The sequence below is a fragment of the Molossus molossus genome, unplaced genomic scaffold, assembly GCF_014108415.1.
Source record: "Molossus molossus isolate mMolMol1 unplaced genomic scaffold, mMolMol1.p scaffold_m16_p_21, whole genome shotgun sequence".
Taxonomy (NCBI): Eukaryota; Metazoa; Chordata; class Mammalia; order Chiroptera; family Molossidae; genus Molossus; species Molossus molossus.
This window is the reverse complement of record NW_023425357.1, coordinates 4,450,459-4,473,032: the sequence shown is the minus strand read 5'-3', so window position 1 is coordinate 4,473,032 and position 22,574 is coordinate 4,450,459. Positions and strand designations below refer to the sequence as shown.

Genomic DNA, 22,574 nt, shown 5'->3' with positions numbered 1-22,574 from the left:
CAGGGACAAACTGCAAGGAAGGTATGTGCCCTTAGCGGGAACCAAACCCCGGACTCTCCGGTTCGTGGGCCGATGCTTTAACCACTGAGCCAAACCGGCCAGGGTACCCGAGGATATTTTTTACATTAATCTTCAGATAGAGCAGGAGAGGGAGACACATCAATGGGAGAGAGACACATCAATTGATTGACACCTGACAACCCCAACTGGGGCCAGGGACAAACCTCAACCAAGGTATGTGCCCTTCTTTGGAAATGAACCCCGGACTCTTGGACCGTGTGCAGAGTTCTTACTGCTGAGCTATACTGGTAAGGCATGTTGATCATTTTGAATATATTGTGTCTAGATTAGATGCTGAGCTCTGTATCCTTTCCATTGCTTATCATATGTCAAAACTTCCCTTTGTACCTAGTCAGTATTAGGCTATTTCCCATGTGCAGTTGGTAAAGTGGTCAATGATTTTAGCAGTCAGAACCTAGTTTTGTGAGTTGGTCCAATGTTCAGCAGCTTTTTTTTCCCCCTTATGGGATTTGTTGAATTAGTGACTGTGAGCCACAGAGGAGCTGTTCTCCTCAAGTCCGTGTTGTCTATTCTCTGAAATTATGTGTGTGTGTGTGTGTGTATTTTAGTCCTCACTCCAGGATACTTTTGCATTTATCAATAGATAGAGTGGGAGGGAAGGACAGAGAGAGAAAGAAAAACATTGATGTGAAAGGGACACATCGGCTGGTTGCCTCCTGCATGACAGACCAGGGCCAGGGATGAACTGCCACTGAGGTACATGCCCTTGACTGGAATCAGTAGAACCCGTGAGTCATTGATCTGTGGGGCTGACGCTCGAACCACCTAGACAAACCGACCAGGGCCGTTTTGTGAATATACTGAAGGGTGGACTAGATTCACCTCAGTAGGTGAAGTCACTTGATCAGTATATTTCAATAGTTAACTTTTTTCAAAGGTTTTTGCATTGAAGATCTTTTGTTCTCTGTATTTCCTGAGAAAAGAGGAAGGAAATGTGCCTCAGAAGTATGGGTGATGTGAGCTGATTAAAGGGCTGTGTGGACACATTTGGAGGCAGGTTCTATGACTGGAACATAACGTCACCTGAGAAAACAACCCTGAGCTGGAGCAGGACCAAGACAAAATGGCTGCTTCTCAGGTAAAAGATGTGTTGTGGGTCAGAGGCTGTGTCCCTCTCTCCGCTATGTCCTCCCTCCCTTTCACACTCTAAAAATCAATGGAAAAAATATCCTTGGGTGTGGATTAACAATAGGTAAATGTAAATAAATGTACTATTAGCATACAGAATATAAGAGGTATGTGTGGGTTGACATGTGCCAAAGTTTACTTGTGATCATTTTCACAGAATAATTTTCCTTAGTCATGTTTTCGGCCAGTGATGCAAATCAGTGAGGACATTTCCTTTCCTGTGCCTCAGTCACCTGATATCCACACTCCAGCCCACCTGATACTCACTGTGTGTGGTGCTCTCTGCATTACAGAGCTAACAGTTTCCCTGTATCAGTACAGAATTTCTAGTAGGGATTTAATCAGAGATGTGAAAAAACCATCACATTTCATCTGGAAACTTCCCTCTTAGTTTCTGTTTCCTTTGGAATATAAAGTCCCTACTTTTTTTTTTTTTCTTTATTCATTTTTAAAGAGAGAGGAAGGGAAAGGGAAACAGAGATAGAAACATCAATGAGACAACATTGATTGGCTGCCTCCTGCATGTCCCCACTGGGGATTTGCAGTGCCCGACTGGGAATCAAACCAGTGACCACTTGGTGCATGGGTCAACGCTCAACCACAGTCACACTGGCCTGGCATAAAGTCCCTTCTTTTATTTTCTACAGATCATTGGCTTTTGATGTGGGAGCTTTAACCAATCACTCCTTATTCCTGTAAATTCATTATGTTTTACACTCATTATCACTTTCTTTTTGTAGAAAGATTATAAAAATCGTATTCTTACTGTATGTTCAAGTAAATTTCTACAATATCCCTCCACTAATAGTATGTAAAAATGTTCAGAAAAAAGATCAACTAAGAAATAACTGGTCTGGCATTTTTTTCATTATTATGTGAGTTCCTCTACTTACTGTGTCTATAAAACACCAAGAGTATCATTCACTTATAGATTCAGGAAACTAATGGAATCGCAAAATTATCTTGTTTTTAGTGAGATGAAAATTCTGTTTTGTATCCCTTTAATATTGTACATAGTTCTCATATGTGCGCTTGTGAGTGTGCATAAAATTTTAACATTATTTGAGCCTTTTTTTTGCTTAGTGATGATTTAAAAACAATATATATATTTTATTGATTTTAGAGAGAGAGAGAAATATCAGTGAGAGAGAAGATAGACTGGCCGCCTCCGGCATACCTCCCATTGGAGTCCTGGCCCAAAACCTGGGCATGAACCTTGCCCGAGAATTGAACTGGCGACCTCTTGGTGCTTGGTATCAACACACAACCACTGAGCCACAGTGGCTGAGTGGATTCTTTACTCTTACTGTCCTGTTTTTGTTTTATATTTTTAAATTGTAGATGAAGTTTGAAGTGAAATTCAAGGTTTACTTTTCATTGTATGTTTCAGAAAATTCTTTCACAGTGTATTTTCCTGAAAAATAAAGTCTACGCAGTGGATTTGTAGACACGTGTCATCTCCATTTATATCCACAGTGTTAGAAAGTCCACTAGAGAATATTACTGGGTCAAAGTCATCTTAATAGATGATTCTGGGTACTCTCCTAGGTCAAAACCAGTTCTCCTTGCACTGTTTCCTTTCAGGGACCGTTGTCCTTTAGGGATGTGGCCGTAGACTTCTCTCAGGAGGAGTGGGAATGCCTGGACCCAGCTCAGCGGACATTGTACCTGGATGTGATGTTGGAGAACTACAGGAACCTGGTTTCCCTGGGTGACGATGACTTCGTTCCAGAGCTCCTCCTCCAGCCCCTGGGTTTGTTTCCTTTATTACTTTGTCATCCTGTGGGGGATTCTGCTTTGTGTAGTAGACTCTCAGAGCCTTGCTCTCAGGGAGCCAATTCGTGGTTTTCTAGTGTAGAAAGAAAGGCTTTGTGATGTATGTGAGTTAGGAACTCAGTGTCTAAAATTTACATGTTGTCTAGAATAATGCTATCAGTAAAGAGTATTTTGAAAATAATTTTCCAGAATATTCTAATATTCTACCATGTCTTGTCACCTGAGGACAAACTGCACTGGAAATGCGAGCATCTCTATCAAAACTCATATTCTATTTTCTGATAAATACGTCTTTCTGTCTCTGAGCCAGTCCTGGTCATCTTTTTGGAGCAAATTTCAGAGTATTTGGGCCATGTCTGAGGTGCCTTTAGTTGGTTAGAACATTGTCCAGATACACCAAGATTGCAGGTTTGATCCCAGCCAGAGCACATGCAACAAGCAACCAGTGTTCGCATGAATAAGTGCAATATCAAATCCATGTTTCTGTCTCTCATTCATAAATAAATAATATAAAACTATATTCAGAAACAAAGAGCCTTGAGATTTTTTTTTTTTATCCTCACCCGAGGATATTTTTCGATATTTTGTTCAGATACAGTGGGAGGGGGAGAGAGAGAGAGAAACATCGATGTGAAAGGGACACATCGAGTGGTCGCCACCCACACGACCCAACCAGGGCCGGGGACAAACTGCAACCTAGGTACGTGCCCTTAGCGGGAACCGAACCCAGGTCTCTCCAGACCACAGGCCGACGCTCCAACCGCTGAGCCAAACCGGCCAGGGCAAGCCTTGAGATTTGAAGAGCGAAAAAAAATATCTGTTCACCCAGGGTGGTGGGAATGTGGAAGCAGGTGACACAGGTGATGAGATGTCCAGAGGTCACGGAGGATGCCAGACCTTCAGTATGGTTGGGGAAGCTGAGCTTCATTGGAAGCATTATGAGAGCCCAGGTTTATGTCTTCTGCTGTTGTAGAGACACAGCTGCTCCCCAGCATGTGAAATGCACCCACATCCCTCTGGACTCTGCTTCTTCTACAGGCACATTGCTGAGGAATTGTATTTTAAGTCATTCTTTAAAAAATACTGTTTCTTTATTGACTTTAGAGAGAGGTAGAGGGAGGGAGAGATAGAAACATCGATGAGACTTTTCTATCAGTGGTTTAGTGTTGCTTGAATGTGTTGTTAGTTTTCATTGTTTTATTTATTTTATTTTTTTATCCTCACCCGAGGACAGTTTTCCATTTTTATTCAGATAGAGTGGGAGAGAGAGAGAAGGAGGGAGAGAGAGAGAGAGAGAGAGAGAGAAAGAGAGAGAGAGAGGCATGGACATGAAAGGGACACACTAGTGGGTGCCTCCCACATAACCCCTACCAGTGTAGGGAATGAATCACAACCAAGGTATGTGCCCTTGACCGGAAATGAACCCCAGACTCTTTGAGCCTAACTGACCAGGGCAGGGATATTTCTTTTGAGTGCAGCTGATTTCCGAACTTTTATGGCAGTTCAGACCTTTCCCTGCCACTTTTAAGTTTTTAATGTTGTCACAAATTATCCCTATCTATGCTGTCAGTTTTTGGAGACGTTACGAATAGTGTTACGAACTTCTGCTCTTGTTTTAAGTAAAAGAACGCCCTTGAGTATTTCCTGCAATGAAGGTTTTCCGGTGATAAAATTCCTCAGCTTCTGTATATCTGGGAAAGTATTTCTCCTTCATATTTCAAAGATAACTTTGCTCGGTATTTTAATCTTTGCTGATAATATAACTTTTTCAGTTACTTGAATATTCGCTTCCATTCTTTTATGGTTTATAGAGATTCTGTTGAGAAGTTTGATGACATTCTGATGGATTTTCTTTTGTGGGTCACTTCCTTTTCCCTGGTTGCTTTGAGAATTTTTTCTTTGTCTTAACTTTTGACAGTGTTAATAAAATGTGCCTTTCCTAGGGTCTCTTTGTATTGAGATAATGAGGTGTTATATTTGCTTTTTGGATTTGACCATCTAGTTCTATCCGCAGGTTTGGGAAGTTCTCACCACTGCTTGTTTGAATAGGCTCTCCATTCCTTTCTATCTTTCCTCTGCCTCTTGGTATGTCTATAATTCCTGTTGGTTTTTCTTATGTAATCAAATAGTTTCTGTAGAGCTGGTTCATTTATTTTTAATGTTTTTATTGATTTTTTAGACAGCGAGAGAGAGATACTTTGATCAGCTTAGTATTATGAATGTGAAACTTTATTTCATATCTTTCAGCTATTTTATCTGAGGACAACCAGGCTTCTTTGCAAAAGCCAAAACTGGAAGATTTATTCCCTGAAATAATACTGGTAAGATATGGAAGGTATGGCTTTTATAATGTACACTTAGTGAGAGCCTTGGTATTTGAGGAAGAGTGTACGATGAGAAGGTGTGATAATATGGACAGAAGTAACCTGGGAGTGTTCTTTATAATAAAGTCCTTGTTACCTAAACAAATAACAGATACTACACATTTGGGGAACCCCCCAGTTTAGGTCAGTTACATCTGCAGATCAGTGTGTTTCTAAATGTGAAAACCAAAAAAATGTGTTATTGTCATTTATTACATCAGAAATCTAGAAAAGCTAGAACTCACATCATCGATGCTGCAAAGAATAATAATTGTTTACAGTGTTGTGTGGGATTAAACTTTCAGTCAGTCATTTCTGAATTTATAATTTACATCTCAGTAATTTATAATGCACATATGAAATTTCAAAGTGATGAGTTTAGTAATTCCTTTAATAAGGAATCATTATACTACTATCGAGGAATAATTTTTTTTGAAACAAACTTCTGTTATTTTCTTAAACGTACGTGTGTTTTTTATACACCATCATGGTTTAATAGGTGTTACAGAATCGTTATTTGAGAATAAGTGTACATGTTTAAGGAAATTATAGCTGTCACTAAAGGCCTTTCTGTCTTCAATGAATACCAGAGTATATATAACGAAGATCGAAGTTATCTATGCAACGCACATGGGAATAATTTTAACCAAGAGACAAATCCTAATAAATGTCAGAAAACTCACCTTCCAGAGAACCATTATAAGGATGGAAAACTCTTTGACAAAACGTCAAATCCAAATATACATCAGGTTATTCATACAGTGGAGAAGACAAACAAACGAAGTAAATGTGACAAATCTTTGCAGCAATCTTCACATCACACTGTATGGCAGCATATTCATACCAGGGATAGAATTTACCAAGGTAATCCATTCAGTAGAGTCTTCACTCCAGTGTTCAGTCTAAATAGACTTACGGAAAGCCATATAAAAGAAAAGCTTTATAAATGTCATAAATGTGGTAAAATATTTAATTCCTTTAGATATATTCGTGTACATGACAGAACTCATACGGGGGAGAAGCCGTATAAATGTAGAGAATGTGGCAAAGCTTTTAGAGAGTCCTCATACCTTCATGTCCATAATAAAATTCATACTGGAGAGAAGCCTCATAAATGTAAAGAATGTTGCAAATCCTTTGGGTACTCTTCAAGCCTTCATCGCCATCGGAGAATCCATACTGGGGAGAAGCCTTACCAATGTAGTAAATGTGGCAAAGCTTTTATGTGCTCCTCAGACCTTAATCAGCATCAGAGAATTCACACAGGGGAGAAACCATACAAATGTATTAAATGTGGTAAAGCCTTTAGGCATTCCTCAACCCTTATTAGACATCACAGAGTTCATACTGGAGAGAAGCCTTATCATTGTGTTCAGTGTGGCAAAGCCTTTAGGAATTCCTCACTCCTTACTGCACATCAGAGAATTCATACTGGAGAGAACCCTCATAAATGCAGTGAATGTTGCAGAGCATTTGTGAGGTCTTCATTCCTTAATTGCCATCAGAAAATGCATACTGGAGAGAAACCTTACCAATGTGGTAAATGTGGCAGAGCTTTTCAGTGCTCCTCATACGTTAATCAGCATCAGATCATTCACACGCAGGAGAAACCGTACAAATGTAAAGAATGTGGCAAAGCCTTTAGCCAGTCTTCAAACCTTACTGCACATCAGAGAATTCATACAGCAGAGAAGCCTCATAAATGCAATGAATGTGGCAAAGCCTTTGGGAGGTCTTCAAACCTTAGTCGCCATCAGAAAATTCATAGTGGAGAGAAGCCTCATAAATGCAATGAATGTGGCAAAGCCTTTGGGAGGTCTTCACAACTTAATCGCCATCAGACAATCCATATTGGTGAGAAGACTCATAAATGCAATGAATGTGGCAAAGCCTTTAAGAGGTCTTCAAACCTCAATCGGCATCAGAAAATTCATACTGGAGAGAAGCCTTATAAATGCAAAGAATGTGGCAAATCCTTTGGGAGGTCTTCACACCTTAATCTACATCAGACAATCCATACTGGAGAGAAGCCTCATAAATGCAAAGATTGTGGCAATGCCTTTGGGAGGTCTTCAAACCTTTATCGCCATCAGAGAATTCATACTGTAGAGAAACCTTACCAACGTGGTAAATGAGACAAAGCATTTAGGGGCTGCTTGGACATTAATCAGCATCAGATAATTCGCATGGAGAAACTGTACAAAGGTAAAGAATGTGGCAAGGCTTTTAGGCATTCTCAAACCTTACTGCACCTCAGGTAATTGATCGCGGAGATAATCCTTATGAATGTACATAATGTGACAGAGCCTTTAAGGAGTGTTCAAAACGTTTGGGACATTAGAAAAGTTCATACCGGAGATAAATTTTACAGATGTAAAGACTGTGGTACAGTCATTTACCGGCACACAAAACATATACTGGAGAGAAGCCTTAGGAATATATGCAATTTAGCAAATCTTATAAACACAATTCATGTGTCATTGTATTTGACACAGTTCATACTGGAGAGAGACATACATGTCAGAATGTGCTAAAGCCTCTCATTGGAAGTGGAATATTACCAGACATCACATGCTTCATTCTATACAGAAGCCTTACAAGTGTCGAAAATGTAGCAAAGCCTTTATCGGCCCCTCAGAAGTTACTAAACTTCAGAGAATTCACTGTAATGCTCGTTACAAATGTACAGTATGTGGCAAAGCCTTTTATCATTCTTCATAATTTAGTCATCATTAGATAATTCCTAGTGGAGAAATACTGTATACGGATTTAAGTATTTTGGAAAAACTTTGTTTTTCCATTTATATCTTAGTAATCATCAAATAGCCCATTCTCGACAGGATCCTTACACATGTGGGAAATGTGGCCAAACTTTTATAACTGATATCCTACATGACAGGAGACAAATTATAGTGGAGAGAAACGTTTCATATGTAAACCATGTTTCAAAGCTTTTATTCTTATTTTTTATTTTATTTTTTGTGGTACGTGCCCCTAGTGGAAACCGAACCCAGGACTCGCTGGTCCGCAGGTCAACGCTCAACTGCTGAGCCAAACTGGCCAGGGCTGTCAAAGGTTTTAAATGACATTCATGCCTTATTGTATATGAGAAAATAATATATACTGGGGAGGAACTTTACAAATACTCTACCACATCGATGTTTCTGTCTTTCTCTTGCAAACATTTCTGCAGCAAACATCTGAACGTAGAAAGCAAATATCGATGTACAGAAAGGGAGAATTGACCCTGTGTTATTTGTATTCTTAGTTTTTTGTTCTTCGGTTGTAGGAATTTGTGAAATATTCAGGATACAAGACATTAAAAGATCTGTGATTTGCAATTATTTTGTACCATTTGATAAATTGTATTTTAAATTTTGTGATAGTGTCCTCAGGAGCAAAAAGTATAAATTTTGATGAAGATTTATTTATCTTATTTTATCTTTGTATTTTCTGTTGTTATTATCTAAAAATCTACTGACAAATTGAAGGTCATGAAGATCTAACCCTATGTTTTTATCTCAGAGATTTGTATGTTAAGGTCTTACATGTGCAGTGCCTTGGTTAAATTGTAATCAGTTTTACTTAAAACACCTTCTAAATTAGAGCCCCTAAGTAAACACCACTGGTTTTTCTGAGATAGATGTGCACTGAGTAAAATTACTCAATTAAAAAATCAGTTGTTTTTTTTTTATTTCTTTTTATCCTCAGTTGAGGACATTTTTTTGTTTTTTGTTCAGATAGAGTGGGAGGGAGAGAGAGAGTGAGAGAGAGAAACATCGACGTGAAAGGGACACATCGAGTGGTTGCTACCTGTTCGACCCAACCAGGGCCAGGGACAAACTGCAACCAAGGTACATGCCCTTAGCGGGAACCGAACCTGGGTCTCTCTGGACCACAGGCCGACACTCTAACCGCTGAGCCAAACCGGCCAGGGCAAAAAATCATATTATTTATACATTTATAGTTTAAAAAATTTTTGAATACATAAGAGTGACGTTGGTTAATAAAATTATATGAGTTTCAAGTGTAGTATTTTATAAGACATTGTCTCAATATTGTGCTGTGTGTTTACAATGTGAAGTCAAGTGTCTTTCCATTCACATTTATCCTGTCCTTACCCTTTTCTGTGTGTGTGCACCCCAAGTTACCTATCTGTGCCTGGCATAGTGGATGGACACCATGACCACATTTTTGAGTGATACGCTGGTTACTGGCAGTTGTCACGATGCTGTTTTATTTTACGTCCTGATGGCAGTGGGCACTATACTTGAGAACTTGTCCTTTCAGCCATGGTGTCCTGCAGACAACTGCTAAACCAACTGACCCTGTTAGGCTTCACTTTGCACGAAACATTAGAAAACATATGTAAGGTACGAAACACAGAAAGGAAGTCCTGTTGCTCTGCACACAGGGCCCGTGCAGTCAGGTTTACTTGGTCATGATCCGACGTCAATGGCTCCAGTGAGAACGATGCCCGTTCCTAGCACCCGTGATGGCACATCACCTGCCATTCGCCACAGGCCGTGACCACAGGCTGCCTTGTGCTTCTTCTACTCCGAGGTACCCTTCCTTGCTGGATTACAAGCAATGGGCAGGTAACTGTCCTTTCAGTCGTCCCCAGCACTAATACCACAGGGCAGGCACTTAATAGAAGTATGATTTCAACTCAAAACTCCATTTTTTGGAAGGTATCCCAAGAAAGAATCTATTATATATATATGTGTATGCATAAGAATGTTCAGAGATTTTTAAAAATGTTTTTATTGATTATTTATTTATTTATTTATTTATTTATTTTAATCCTCACCCGAGGACATTTTTTGCACAGATAGAGTGAGAGGGAGAGAGAGGAAGAGAGAGAGAGAGAAACATCGATGTGAAAGGGACACATCGAGTGGCTGCCACCCGCACGACCAACCTGGGCCGGGGACAAACTGCAACCCAGGTACAGTACATGCCCTTAGCGGGAACCTAACCCAGGTCTCTCTGGACCACAGGCCAACGCTCTAACCATTGAGCCAATCCGGCCAGGTCTGATTTTTTTTTTTTTTTTTTTTTTTGAGAGAGAGAGAAAGGGAGAGAGAAACATCAATGAGAAAGAAACATCCATCAGCTGCCTCCTGTATACCCCCTATTGGGGATTGAGCGCACAACCCAATTATGTACCCTGGCCAGGAATCGAACCTGGACCTCTCAGTCCATGGGACGATGCTCAGTCCACTGAACAACACAGGCTGGGCTCTTCAGAGACTTTTTTATGAGACAGATATTTAAAATTGTGAATCATGTGCAGTTATACGTTATAGGAAATAATGCAAAGGGTACTGGCCTGTTTGGCTCGGTTGGTTGTCATCCCACACACTGAAGGATTTTGGGCTCAATCCCTGGTAGGGGTCATGCAGGAGGCGGCCTATGGTTGTTCCACTCTCATATTGATGTTTCCCTCTCTTTCTCCCTCTCCCTTCCTCTCTCTGAACATCAATTTAAAAATCTTTAGAAGTAGTAATACTTAAGGGCTTCTGTGCACCCTTTCCCCCTTTTACGGCAATGGAGTTCTACAGCAAAGCTACCGAACAGTATCACAACCAGGATGTTGATATTGACACAATCCATCAATTTTATTTAGATTTTCCAGAGAATGCTTTAAAAAGAAAAGTAGAACTATATCTTATAGTAGAGGACAGATGAAATGGATTACGGTCTGCTATAATGGCACATATTTATTAGTATTGATACTTATATTGAGAAAGGAATTTAAGATGAATTACCAGGCGAAGAATGTAGGTTTAAAAAGGTATGTAGCCCAGCCAGTGTGGCTCAGTGGATGGAGCATCCTCCCATGGACTGTGAGGTCTTGGTTTGATTCCTGGTCAGGGCACATGTGAAGCCTCGTTTCAAGCTCAGTGCCCAGTAGGGGGCGTGCCGGAGGCGGCCAATCAATGTTTCAAGGATGTTTCTCCTTTCCTCTCTAAAAAAGTCAATAAAAACTCATTTTTAAATATAAAAAATAAAACAAAAAGTATGTATAATGTGGAAGGAGAGGTCTTGGTCAAATTAAGAACACAAGCTCTGTGGTCTGACTTTCAGGATGTGAATCTGAGCTCTGAGAGTTAGTTACAAACCTCATAGTGTCTGTTCCCCAACAGGTAAGATTGGGGTAAAAATAGTACTACCAGGTCTGACTGTTACAACTATTAAGAGCATCTACAAAAACACAATAACATGTAACAATTATGTAATAAAAATTAGCTTTCATTGTTGAAGAATAATAACATCACACAGCCCAGCCCTTTTGGCTCAGTACTTAAGAACGTTGGCCCTCAGACAAGACATTCCCAAGTTCGGTTCCAACTTAGGGCACATACGTCATTTGCGGTTCATTCCCAGCCCCGGTTGCGGTTGTGCAGGTGGCAACCAATCAATGTGTCTCGTCCATGTTTTTCTAGCTCTTCCTGTCATTATCCCATTCTAAAAATAAATGCAAAAATGTCCTCACGTGCCCTGGGCAGTTTGGCTCAGCGGTTAGAGCGTCGGCCTGCGGTCCGGAGAGACCCGGGTTCGGTTCCCGCTAAGGGCATGTACCTCGGTTGCAGTTTGTCCCCGGCCCTGGTTGGTCGTGCGGGTGGCAGCCACTCGATGTGTCCCTTCACGTCGATGTTTCTCACTCTCTCTCCCTCCCACTCTATCTGTACAAAAAATGGAAAAAATATCCTCGTGTGAGGATAAAAAAAAAAAAATGTCCTCACGTGAGGATAAAGAAAAGCAACAAATGCAAATAATGTCACACCATGCACCAGCCCTGCAGCTCAGCTGGTAGGAGTGTTGTCCTGTACAAGAAAAAGGTTGCAAGTTCAATTACCAGTCAGGTGCATACCTAGGTTGCTGGTTTGATACCTGGTTGAGGTGTGTATGGGAAGCAAGCAGATCGATATTTCTCTCACTAAAATCAATAAATATATCCTTAAGTGAGAATTTAAAAACAAACAACTGGCCACCCCCCACCACCATGACCAGGACCAGGTTTCGAACCACAACCGAGGTTCATGCCCTTGACTGAAATCCAACCTGAGGCTCTTTGGTCCATGGGTCGATGCTCCAATTGCTGAGACAAACTGGCTAGGGCAAGAAGGATATTCTTTTTATTTTATTTTTATTTATTTATTTATTTATTTATTTGATTTTAGACAGGAATAAAGGGAGAGCATACTGGGATCAAACCCACAACCTGGGTATGTGCCCTGACTTGGAATCGAACCGGTGACCTTTTGGAGTCTGGGACTATGCTCCAACCAACTGAGCCACACAGGGAGAATGAAGTTTTTTTTAATTCACAATATTATAAAAAAAAAATATTCTAACAGACGTAAGAAAGAAACATTCCCTCCCCACCGGTAAAGAGAGGGAAAGTCATGATCCTGCATCAGAAATTCTGCTGGAAGAATCTGAACTAAAACAATGCCAAACTGAGAACATTACCGAGCATCTGAATCTTCTCTTCTGTGTGAAATGGGAGATTTATGTGGACATTTGTAACTGCTGTCATCTTATACTTTTTTCTCATATCTGTCCTTGGAAATGTTACTTGGTCAGTCCATACCGGTAATGTGTTAGTGATCACTGTCATGGTCTATAAAAGAAATACTAAGATCCTAGAAAGTCTAATTTTGAAAGTCTGCCTTTCTTGATGATTTGTTGCCATGGGATCCATTTCAAGTAACCTGTCTCCAAACCTATAAGGGATAGGTATATGGGAGACGTTTTTTCAAAGGCAAGATGAGGACGGCAGGCACCCCCCACACACAGGTATAACGTGACCCTTGGCTGAGCTGGATTCCTTTTACACACTAAGATCTGAAAAGTCTGGCTCATTTACATGATCAGTTAGCAGAATTCAATGCACTAGCAAGAAAATTATACACATGCTTAGAGCAGGATGGGAGGACTGGAAGCATACACACCGTCATTATCGCCCTCGCCAGTTTTGCTCAGCTGATATAACATCGGACTGCGGTCCAGACATACCTGGGTTTGGTTCCCGCTAAGGGCATGTACCTGGGTTGCAGTTTGTCTCCGACCCTGGTTGGTCGTGTGTGCCTTTCATGTCGATGTTTCTCTCTCTCTCTCTTTCTCTCTCTCTCTCCCACTCTATCTGAACAGAAAAAAAAAAAAAGTCATTATCTGTGGAGGGCAGCATTGTGGGTAAGTAATTTTAAGTTTCTTCTTTATGAGTTCTTTAGGAAATGGAATTCTTTTGCAGCAGGCCTGTGTAAATCCCACTATAAGATACATTTTTGCATGTATCTTCAGATGGAGTGGGAGTGAGAGAGGGAGGAAGAGAGAATCATCGCTGTGAGAGAGACGCATCGAGTGTTTGCCCCCAACCAGGGCTCGGGACAGACTGTAACCGAGGTACGTGCCCTTAGCAGGAACTGCACCTGGGTTTCTCTGGTCCACAGGCGGACACTCTAACTGCTGAGCCAAACCAGACAGGGCCTGAACTATATACTTAAAAATGGTTAAGATGTTGCCCTGGCCGGTTTGGCTCAGCGGTTAGAGCATGGGCCTACGGTCCAGAGAGACCCAGGATCGGTTCCCGCTAAGGGCACGTACCTGGGTTGCAGTTTGTCCAAGGTCCTGGTGGCCCTGGTTGGGTCGTGCGGGTGTCAGCCACTCGATGTGTCCCTTTCTCTCTCTCCCTGATGTTTCTCTCTCCCTGATGTTTCTCTCTCTCTCCCTCCCACTCGCTCTGAACAAAAAATGAAAAAATGTCCTCCGGTGAGGATAAAAAAATATAATAACCATGGTTAAGTTGTTAAATTTTATGTTGTGCATTTTACCACAATAAAAACAAAAAGATACAGGAAAAAAACATATTCATTACACATCTTTAATTATGTAATTAAAAACCTTCTATTCGTTTTTGTTGTTTTTTTCACATAGTGTGGGAGGGAGAGAGGAAGAGTGAGAGAGAAACATCGACATGAAAAGGACACATCGAGTGGTTGCCACCCGCACGACCCAACTAGGGCCAGGGACAAACCACAACCAAGGTACATGCCTCTAGTGGGAACTGAACCTAGGTCTCTCTGGACCGCAGGGCGACGCTGTAACCACTGTGCCAAACCTGCCAGAGCTATTCTATCAGTTTTTCTCCCCATATGTTCTTGGGCATTTGTGCACATTAATATATCACTATGTATGTAGTCTCTTTGTTTCTGGTTACTGTGGAGCTGCAAGAATATCCACGTGGAGCCCGTAAGCGGTTCTTATTGATCAGCCTTGCTAATAGTCCAGAGCCTGCTTCCAATGTCTAATCAATGTGTGAATAGACACCTTTCACAAAATGTTCCCCTCAAATCTATTTCTGAGTTCCATGTTACTGCTTCATGTAGAGACCTCTGCTAGGAAACTTTATGTCCTTATGTGAATATAAAAACCTAAAGTAAAACTAGCTTTCAAGATTTTTAAAGCATCACTTATACCCTAAATAATCTTTTTCAATTATTGATTTTTTGTAAGAGAGACGAAGGCAGAAGTAATGAGAGAAACATCTATGTCAGAGGGTCACAACAGTTGGCCGCCTCCTGCAGGATCCTCCTCCCCCACGTTGGACCGAGCCTAAAACAGCGGTATGTGCCCTTTTGGTACAAGGGATGATGTACCAAATGAGCCACTCTGGCCAGGACAATAATTTTTATTTCCAAATATGAAGTTTAATAGTCATTGTTCTTTTTTTTTTTTTCCCTCACCTGAGGACATTTTTCGATATTTTGTTCAGATAGAGGGAGAGGGAGAGAGAGAGAGAGAAACATCGACGTGAAAGCGACACATCGAGTGGTTGCCACCCACACGACCCAACCAGGGCTTGGGACAAACTGCAACCAAGGTACGTGCCCTTAGCGGGAACTGAACCCGGGTCTCTCCGGACCGCAGGCCGACGCTCTAACCGCTGAGCCAAACCGGCCAGGGCTCATTGTTCTTTTCACTGTAGAAATTCTGAAGATGGTGCTGGTGGACTTTACATCCACCTGATTCTGTCTGTGCCACAGAACTTTCTAAAAGATTATTTCCATGGCCTTGGCCAGTTTGCCACAACGATTTGAGCATAAGCCCGCGGACCAGGGAGTTCGTGTTCTGTTCCTGCTAAGGCCATGTACCTCGGTTGCAGTTTGTTCCCGGCCTCGATTCAGGTTTTGTGAGTGGCAACCACTCGATGTGTGCGTCTCTCTCTCCGTTTTCCTCCCTCTCTCCCTCCCACTCTATCTGAAAAATAAATAAATGAAAGGTTATTTCCATGAAGGGCATCCTTCTGTTTTACTCAGAAACAATGTGAGTTTTGAAAAATTTAAAGTAGTTCATTTTAATGTTTTAGTAAGGTTTTATTACTTTTACTAAATGCTTAGACTGAAATAGAAAATGTGGAAACTATATTACTTTTAGACACACACAAAATTCCCTCTTCTTCTCTTCCCAAAAGCCCAGGACTGAGCTTACATCCCCTGACCTCTACTCAGTACACACAGAATTCTTGCTGTTTCTCTATAGACGAAATCTTTCTCAAGAAAACATACTTCCCCATATTAGATGTTAACTAACAAATGAGATAAAAATTATTTTGGGTGTACATACACCCAAAGGTTGCTAGTTTGATTCCCAGTCAAGGCACATGCCCATGTTGCAGGCTTTATCTTTTTCTGTAGGGCATGTACAGGAGGTAGCCCACCGATGATCCCCCCTCACATCCATGTTGCTCTGTCTCTCCATATAAAAAATTAATAGATATATTTAAATTGTGGGTATAGAATGGGATGAAATTATAGGGAATTTCATAATTCACTTGACTTCTTTTTGGGCTTATATTACAGAGAATATATTGCCCCACTAAACGTTGCAGAATTCATGAATCTTTTGTTATTGTTGTCATTGTTGCATTTGTTTGTGTATTTATTGGTTGATGCCTGCAACTGCCTTGACCTGAGATCGAACCTGCAACACTGGTACACTGGGAAATCACTCCAACCAACTGCTACCTGGGGAGGGCAGAATTTTGTATTCTTTTTTTTTTTAATTCTCACCCGAGGACATTTTTCCATTTTTTGTTAAGATAGAGTGGGAGGGAGAGAAAGAGAGAAACATCGATGTGATGTGAAAGGGACACATCGAGTGGCTGCCACCCACACAACCCAACCAGGGCCGGGAACAAACTGCAACCAAGATACATGCCCTTAGTGGGAACCGAACCCAGGTCTCTCTGGACCGCAGGCCGACACTCTAACCGCTGAGCCAAACTGGCCAGGGCAGAATTTTGTATTCTTGAACTAAAAATAAATCCCATTGTCTTCTTCAGACTCTATGTTTTAAATGCTTTGTTCTCCACATATGACTAAACGTTCAGAAATAGATAAAAAACAAAAAAAAGTGGTAAAATAGGTTATAATTATAAAATACAATGTAAATATTTCAGTTACTTTTTGAAAATTTTCACAGGATATTTTTTCCATTTATTTTCTTTTTTGTTAATCCTTACCAGAGGATATTTTTCCATTGATATTTTTGATAGAGTCGAAGTGTCGGGGGACAGAGAGAAACATCCATGTGAGAGAATCACATTGGTTGCTTCCCACACCACCACGACCAGGGCTGAAATTCCTATATACTGCCCTTGACTGGAATTGAATCTGTGACCCTTTGGTCCCCTGGACAATGCTCCAACCTCTAAGCCAAAGTGGCCAGGGCTGTAACTCCCCTTTTTCCCACACTTCTCAGGGCACAGTTTCCTAAGGCACAACCAATACCTCAAGGCAAAGACCATCCATCCTCTCTTTGATATTGTGGTAATTGTTGACTGTCAAGTCCTGTGCCCACCTACATAAGAGATGTGTCTGTGATTTTACTTTTCCTCCAGTCTCACAGGTTTTCCCACTTTGCTTTCTCCCACTTCCCTAAACTATGACCAGTGTATTTCATAGAACCCACTTGAGTCCTCTTTAATTATAACGTATGAAATAAGGTGCAAAATTGCCATTTTCTGAAACATGTCAATTGGTTGAAATTTTGCTTCTCCACAATTACTAAAATTCTCTTTGGGTTTGAATGTTTCTTACGTAGAAAGGAAGATGTTAAAATATAATGCATTAGGCAGTGAATTTAACCAAGAGTTAAGCATTAGTAAACATCTGTCAGTATACCTCAAAGCTATAATGTGCGTGGAAAAGACTGATCCAAAATTGAATTGTTGGAGGGTCCCCATAATATCGCCTTTGGAAAGCAATGTTAAAATTTTAGTGATGATGTGTGGTATAGCTCACTATTCTTGGAATTCAATAAAGAAAAACAACTTGTCCTTGAGCTGCCCTAAGGGACAGCAAGGTGAACAATGGGGAATGTTATAGAGGCCTATACCCCCATAACAATTAACCAGAGTTTGACCTTCACTGGGAATTTGAAAAGCAACATCCTTCAGAAAATGTGAGGACAGGAAAGGCCCCAAGGCCAGAGTGTCCTGCATGCTCTGTAAATAAACTGATAGGGACAAACTGAAGCTCCCTTTACCCCATAAAACTGTAACTGTTAAAAATGTATGTATTGCCCCTGGCTAACGGCTGATATCCGTCTAGAATTTGTTAGCTTTTAAAAGTTAGATAATAGAATGAATAGCTGGATAGATGTATACTGACCCAGTTCACCCAGTTAGTTCCCTTTCACCTCAGCTCCCTCCCATCTCTATTCCCTCCTGCTTATAGCTAACTGCCTCCGCTTCTGTACACACTTAGCTTGCTTGCTCTGCTAAACTCCTGAATGACCCCTGTCCTATATAAGCATCTCTCCCCCTGAGTTCCGGGCTGCAGTTCTCCCCTGTGTAGGTTGGCTGCAGTCCCTGGGCAGTTAATAAAGCTCACCTCTAATTTACCCAACTTTCTGTCTCAGTTAGGTTGACTCTCCTGGGTTACAACGCAGTGAAGAAAAAATATCTGTCAGCAGTGACAGTGAAGTGGAGGGAGCCCGGAATGCACAGGCCTTAGGCCCCCCCCTGCTTTCCAGGTCTCTGCACAGCGCTGGGCACTCGTCCTGGCCCCTCCCCCACCCCAGGTTCTTAGCGCAGGTTCTGATCCCGCCCATTTATTGCCCGGATGAGCATGCGCATAACTCGCATTTGTCGAAGCACTTGTAGAACTGCGCAGGTCCTTTCTCCGAGGGTCTTTCTGAGGTGAGGCCGATTCCTCCGTCCTCTCTCTGCGCGGGGACGGCGGGGGCGCTGCCGGCGGGGAGTCCTGGTTGGACTCTCCCGGCCGGGTGCGAATCAACGCGGGACGCTGCGCGGTGGAGGCTCCAGTCCGTCGCGGAAACGGAGCCGCGTGCGCGGTGGTGCCTCCGCCTCCAGCCGTTGGGCGCCGCCTGCCCGCGGTTCTCCTGCTGGAAACGTCCCCTGGCCGCCGGGGCCCCGCGGCTCCCGGTCCGGGTGAGCGACCCCCTGCGCCCCTCCCCCGCCTCACCGCTTTCGGCCCGAGACTCGCACGGCTCCCGGCCTGGGGTCCGCACCCCGCCTTCCCGAGCCCGCTTCCGCCGCACGAGGGGTGTCGGTGGCCGGACAGCGCGGGCGCCCTGGGGGGACTGAGCCGGGAGACGCGGCCCCCGGAGAGGTCCCGCCGCGGGGAGCGCGCTGTGGCGGCGGCGGCTGCGGAGGGGCGGGAGCCGGACGGACAGACGGCACGTGGGGGACGGTCCTGAGGCCGAGAGCGGACGGGGTGGGAGAGGCCTCGGGGAGGAGCGGGGGACAGTGAGACTCTCCGGGGAGAGGGTACCCCGAGGGGAGCCCAGGGCTGTCGGGAGCGGCCTGGGGAGCAGAGGGGCCCCGAAAAGGGAGAGCGTGGTCCTGAGGGGAAGAGTTGGGGAGCGAGTGCAGGGGCGGAAAGGGGTTCAGGGGTGACGGGCCGAGGGAGACAGCGCTGAGAGGCAGCCCGCTGTGGGGACGGGCAGGACGGGCACAGGGCACGGGCCGGGCAGGGGTCTCAGAAAGAGGCGGGGAGCCCCTGACGGCGGGGAGGTTTCCAGAGTGTGCGGGGCAGGTGCAGGGACAGGAATAGAGAAAAGGGGAGAAGGAGCCGGGGACGGGGAGGGAACAGGAAAGGACAGCAGTGCAGAGAGGGGAACAGGGAGGCAGGCAGATCTGCAGACAGAAACACACAGGAGCTGGGAGCCCGGGACTGGATCTGGGTGACTGCTGAGCTGCTGGGGTGTGATTAAGTTGTGATATATGTGCTCGTGTCTTTATTTTTTATTTTTATGTTTTTAATATGTTTTTCATTGTGTTTTTAGACAGATGGGGGAAAATGGAAACATTGATGGGATAGAGAAACATCCATAGGCTGCCTCTTGCTTTTATTCTGTCCCATGGATTGACTTTCTTTTTAGCCTCTGATCTTTAATTCAGTTTTTAAATACATAGTTATATAAATCCTAGTGTGTTAAGTATTTGATTTCTGTACACAGCCCTTAACTTATGAAATAAGCATTTGTGACATCCAATAACCAACCACCTCATCACTTTTTTCTAAATAAAAGGTAATCTCAACTTTTTAAAACTTTAATGTGAAAATCATTACATTAAAAAAAACACCCCTTGAACTGGCCAGTTTAGCTCAGCCGTTAGAGCGTCGGCCCGCGGACCACAGAGTCCCAGGTTGGAATCCCGCTAAGGGCACATACCTGGGTTGCAATTTCACTGGCGCTGGTGGGGTCCTGTGGGTGGCAGCCAGTGGATGTGTCTCTCTCACATCAATGTTTCTCTGTCTTCCTGCCTGTGTCTCTCCTGCTCTGTCTGAAGATAAATGCAAAAATGTCATTAGATGAAGATTAAAAAAAAAAATTAGAAAACAAAGAACACTTGCCTTGGCCAGACTGGTGTCAGGTTTGATTCCCAGTCAAGGGTTCATATGCATGTTGCTGGTTCCATCTCTGGCCCTGTTAAGGGCCCTGCGGGAGGCCACTAATCTGTGTGTTTCTCTCACATTCCTGTTTTTCTCCCTCTCTTCCTTCCTCCCTTCCAATCTACGTAAAAATCAATGGAAACATATCCTCAGGTGAGGATTAGCAAAACAAAAGCCCAAGTTGTTGTTTATTGTATTTTACTTTTTATATATTTTTTAAGCTTCACCCAAGGATATATATAAATATTTTTTTACCTCAACTGAGGACATTTTTTGCATTCATCTTCAGACAGAGTGGGAGGGAGGAGAGGGGGTGAGAGAGAGAGAGAAACATTGATGTGAGAGAGACACATGGACTGGTTGCCACCCACACAACCCCAACCAGGGCCAGGGACAAACTGCAAGGAAGGTATGTGCCCTTAGCGGAAACCGAACCCGGGACTCTCCGGTCCGTGGGCCGATGCTTTAACCACTGAGCCAAACCGGCCAGGGTACCCGAGGATATTTTTTACATTAATCTTCAGATAGAGCAGGAGAGGGAGACACATCAATGGGAGAGAGACACATCAATTGATTGACACCTGACAACCCCAACTGGGGCCAGGGACAAACCTCAACCAAGGTATGTGCCCTTCTTTGGAAATGAACCCCGGACTCTTGGACCGTGTGCAGAGTTCTTACTGCTGAGCTATACTGGTAAGGCATGTTGATCATTTTGAATATATTGTGTCTAGATTAGATGCTGAGCTCTGTATCCTTTCCATTGCTTATCATATGTCAAAACTTCCCTTTGTACCTAGTCAGTATTAGGCTATTTCCCATGTGCAGTTGGTAAAGTGGTCAATGATTTTAGCAGTCAGAACCTAGTTTTGTGAGTTGGTCTAATGTTCACCAGCTTTTTTTTCCCCCTTATGGGATTTGTTGAATTAGTGACTGTGAGCCACAGAGGAGCTGTTCTCCTCAAGTCTGTGTTGTCTATTCTCTGAAAGTATGTGTGTGTGTGTGTATTTTAGTCCTCACTCCAGGATACTTTTGCATTTATCATTAGATAGAGTGGGAGGGAAGGAGAGAGAGAGAAAAAAAAACATTGATGTGAAAGGGACACATCGACTGGTTGCCTCCTGCATGACAGACCAGGGCCAAGGATGAACTGCCACTGAGGTACATGCCCTTGACTGGAATCAATAGAACCCGTGAGTCATTGACCTGTGGGGCTGATGCTCGAACCACCTAGACAAACCGGCCAGGGCCGTTTTGTGAAAATACTGAAGCATGGACTAGATTCACCTGAGTAGGTGAAGTCACTTGATCAGTATATTTCAATAGCTAACTTTTTTCAAAGGTTTTTGCATAAAGATCTTCTGTTCTCTGTTATTTCCTGAGAAAAGAGGAAGGAAATGTGCCTCAGAAGCGTGGGTGATGTGAGCTGATTAAAGGGCTGTGTGGACACATTTGGAGGCACGTTCTCTGACTGGAACATAGCGTCACCTGAGAAAACAACCCTGAGCTGGAGCAGGACCAAGACAAAATGGCTGCTTCTCAGGTAAAAGATGTGTTTTGGGTCAGAGGCTGTGTCTGTTTTGCCTCTCACGTGGGTGGATTTAGAACCTGCAACCTTTATTTCTCTACTTCTGATGTTCTTGCCTCGTGAGGTTGTTTTCCCTGACTTCTTTTATTCCTTTTTCCTTGTGATGGTCATGGTCAGGAGGTTGTATACTTCTCCTTTGTCCCAGAGCCTGTTTTGCATTCAGTTTCTGCAGGCTCCCTCAGGTCAGGAAGCATACCTGCCTCTAATTAGTGACTTTAACTCTTGCAAACATGTCTTTCCTGACAGATCAAACAGGGAAGGCATATTTAACATCCCTATTGGGATGGGGACAGCGGCTCGCGTGTCGGAGAAGGCAAATGTAGGTTTTAGATTTTTGTGGCTGTAGCATCAGCTCTGTAGATCAGGGTAAGAAAATGTACATTTACTACTCAGAGTAGCTCAGAAAGTTCTGAAAAGAGTAAGAAGAATAGACTTGCTTAGTAGATTAGCAGGAAAGACGTGCAATTAAAATGTACTGTTAATAGCCTGTAGCCCTGGCTGACGTGGTTCAGTGTTAGAGCGTTGGTCCGTGCACCAAGGGTCTGCAGTTTAATTCCTGATTAAGGGCAGGTTCTGGGGTGTAGGTTTGATCCCTGCCCATAAATGGGGATGCAAGCTTTGTTGTGTCTCTTTCACATCGATGTTTCTCTCTTTCTGTCTCTCTCTCCCCTACCTCCTCTTTCCCTTCCACACACTCTAAAAATAAAT

General features: G+C 43.0%; 2 protein-coding genes across 2 annotated transcripts; both read left to right on the top strand.

Moving 5' to 3' along the window:
• The first annotated feature begins 1,045 nt into the window (after window positions 1-1,045).
• LOC118638368 (zinc finger protein 677-like) lies at window positions 1,046-21,784 on the top strand. The gene is made up of 4 exons (XM_036274117.1): window positions 1,046-1,159; window positions 2,794-2,962; window positions 5,233-5,306; window positions 21,667-21,784. Exons 1-4 carry the CDS (start codon window positions 1,145-1,147, stop codon window positions 21,706-21,708), a joined length of 300 nt encoding a protein of 99 aa, XP_036130010.1. The 5' UTR covers window positions 1,046-1,144; the 3' UTR covers window positions 21,709-21,784.
• Window positions 5,882-7,483, top strand: LOC118638731 (zinc finger protein 883-like). Its single transcript, XM_036274868.1, has 2 exons — window positions 5,882-6,803; window positions 6,870-7,483. The coding sequence occupies exons 1-2, from the start codon at window positions 5,882-5,884 to the stop codon at window positions 7,481-7,483; spliced, it is 1,536 nt and encodes a 511-aa protein (XP_036130761.1).
• Window positions 21,785-22,574: the final 790 nt, after the last annotated feature.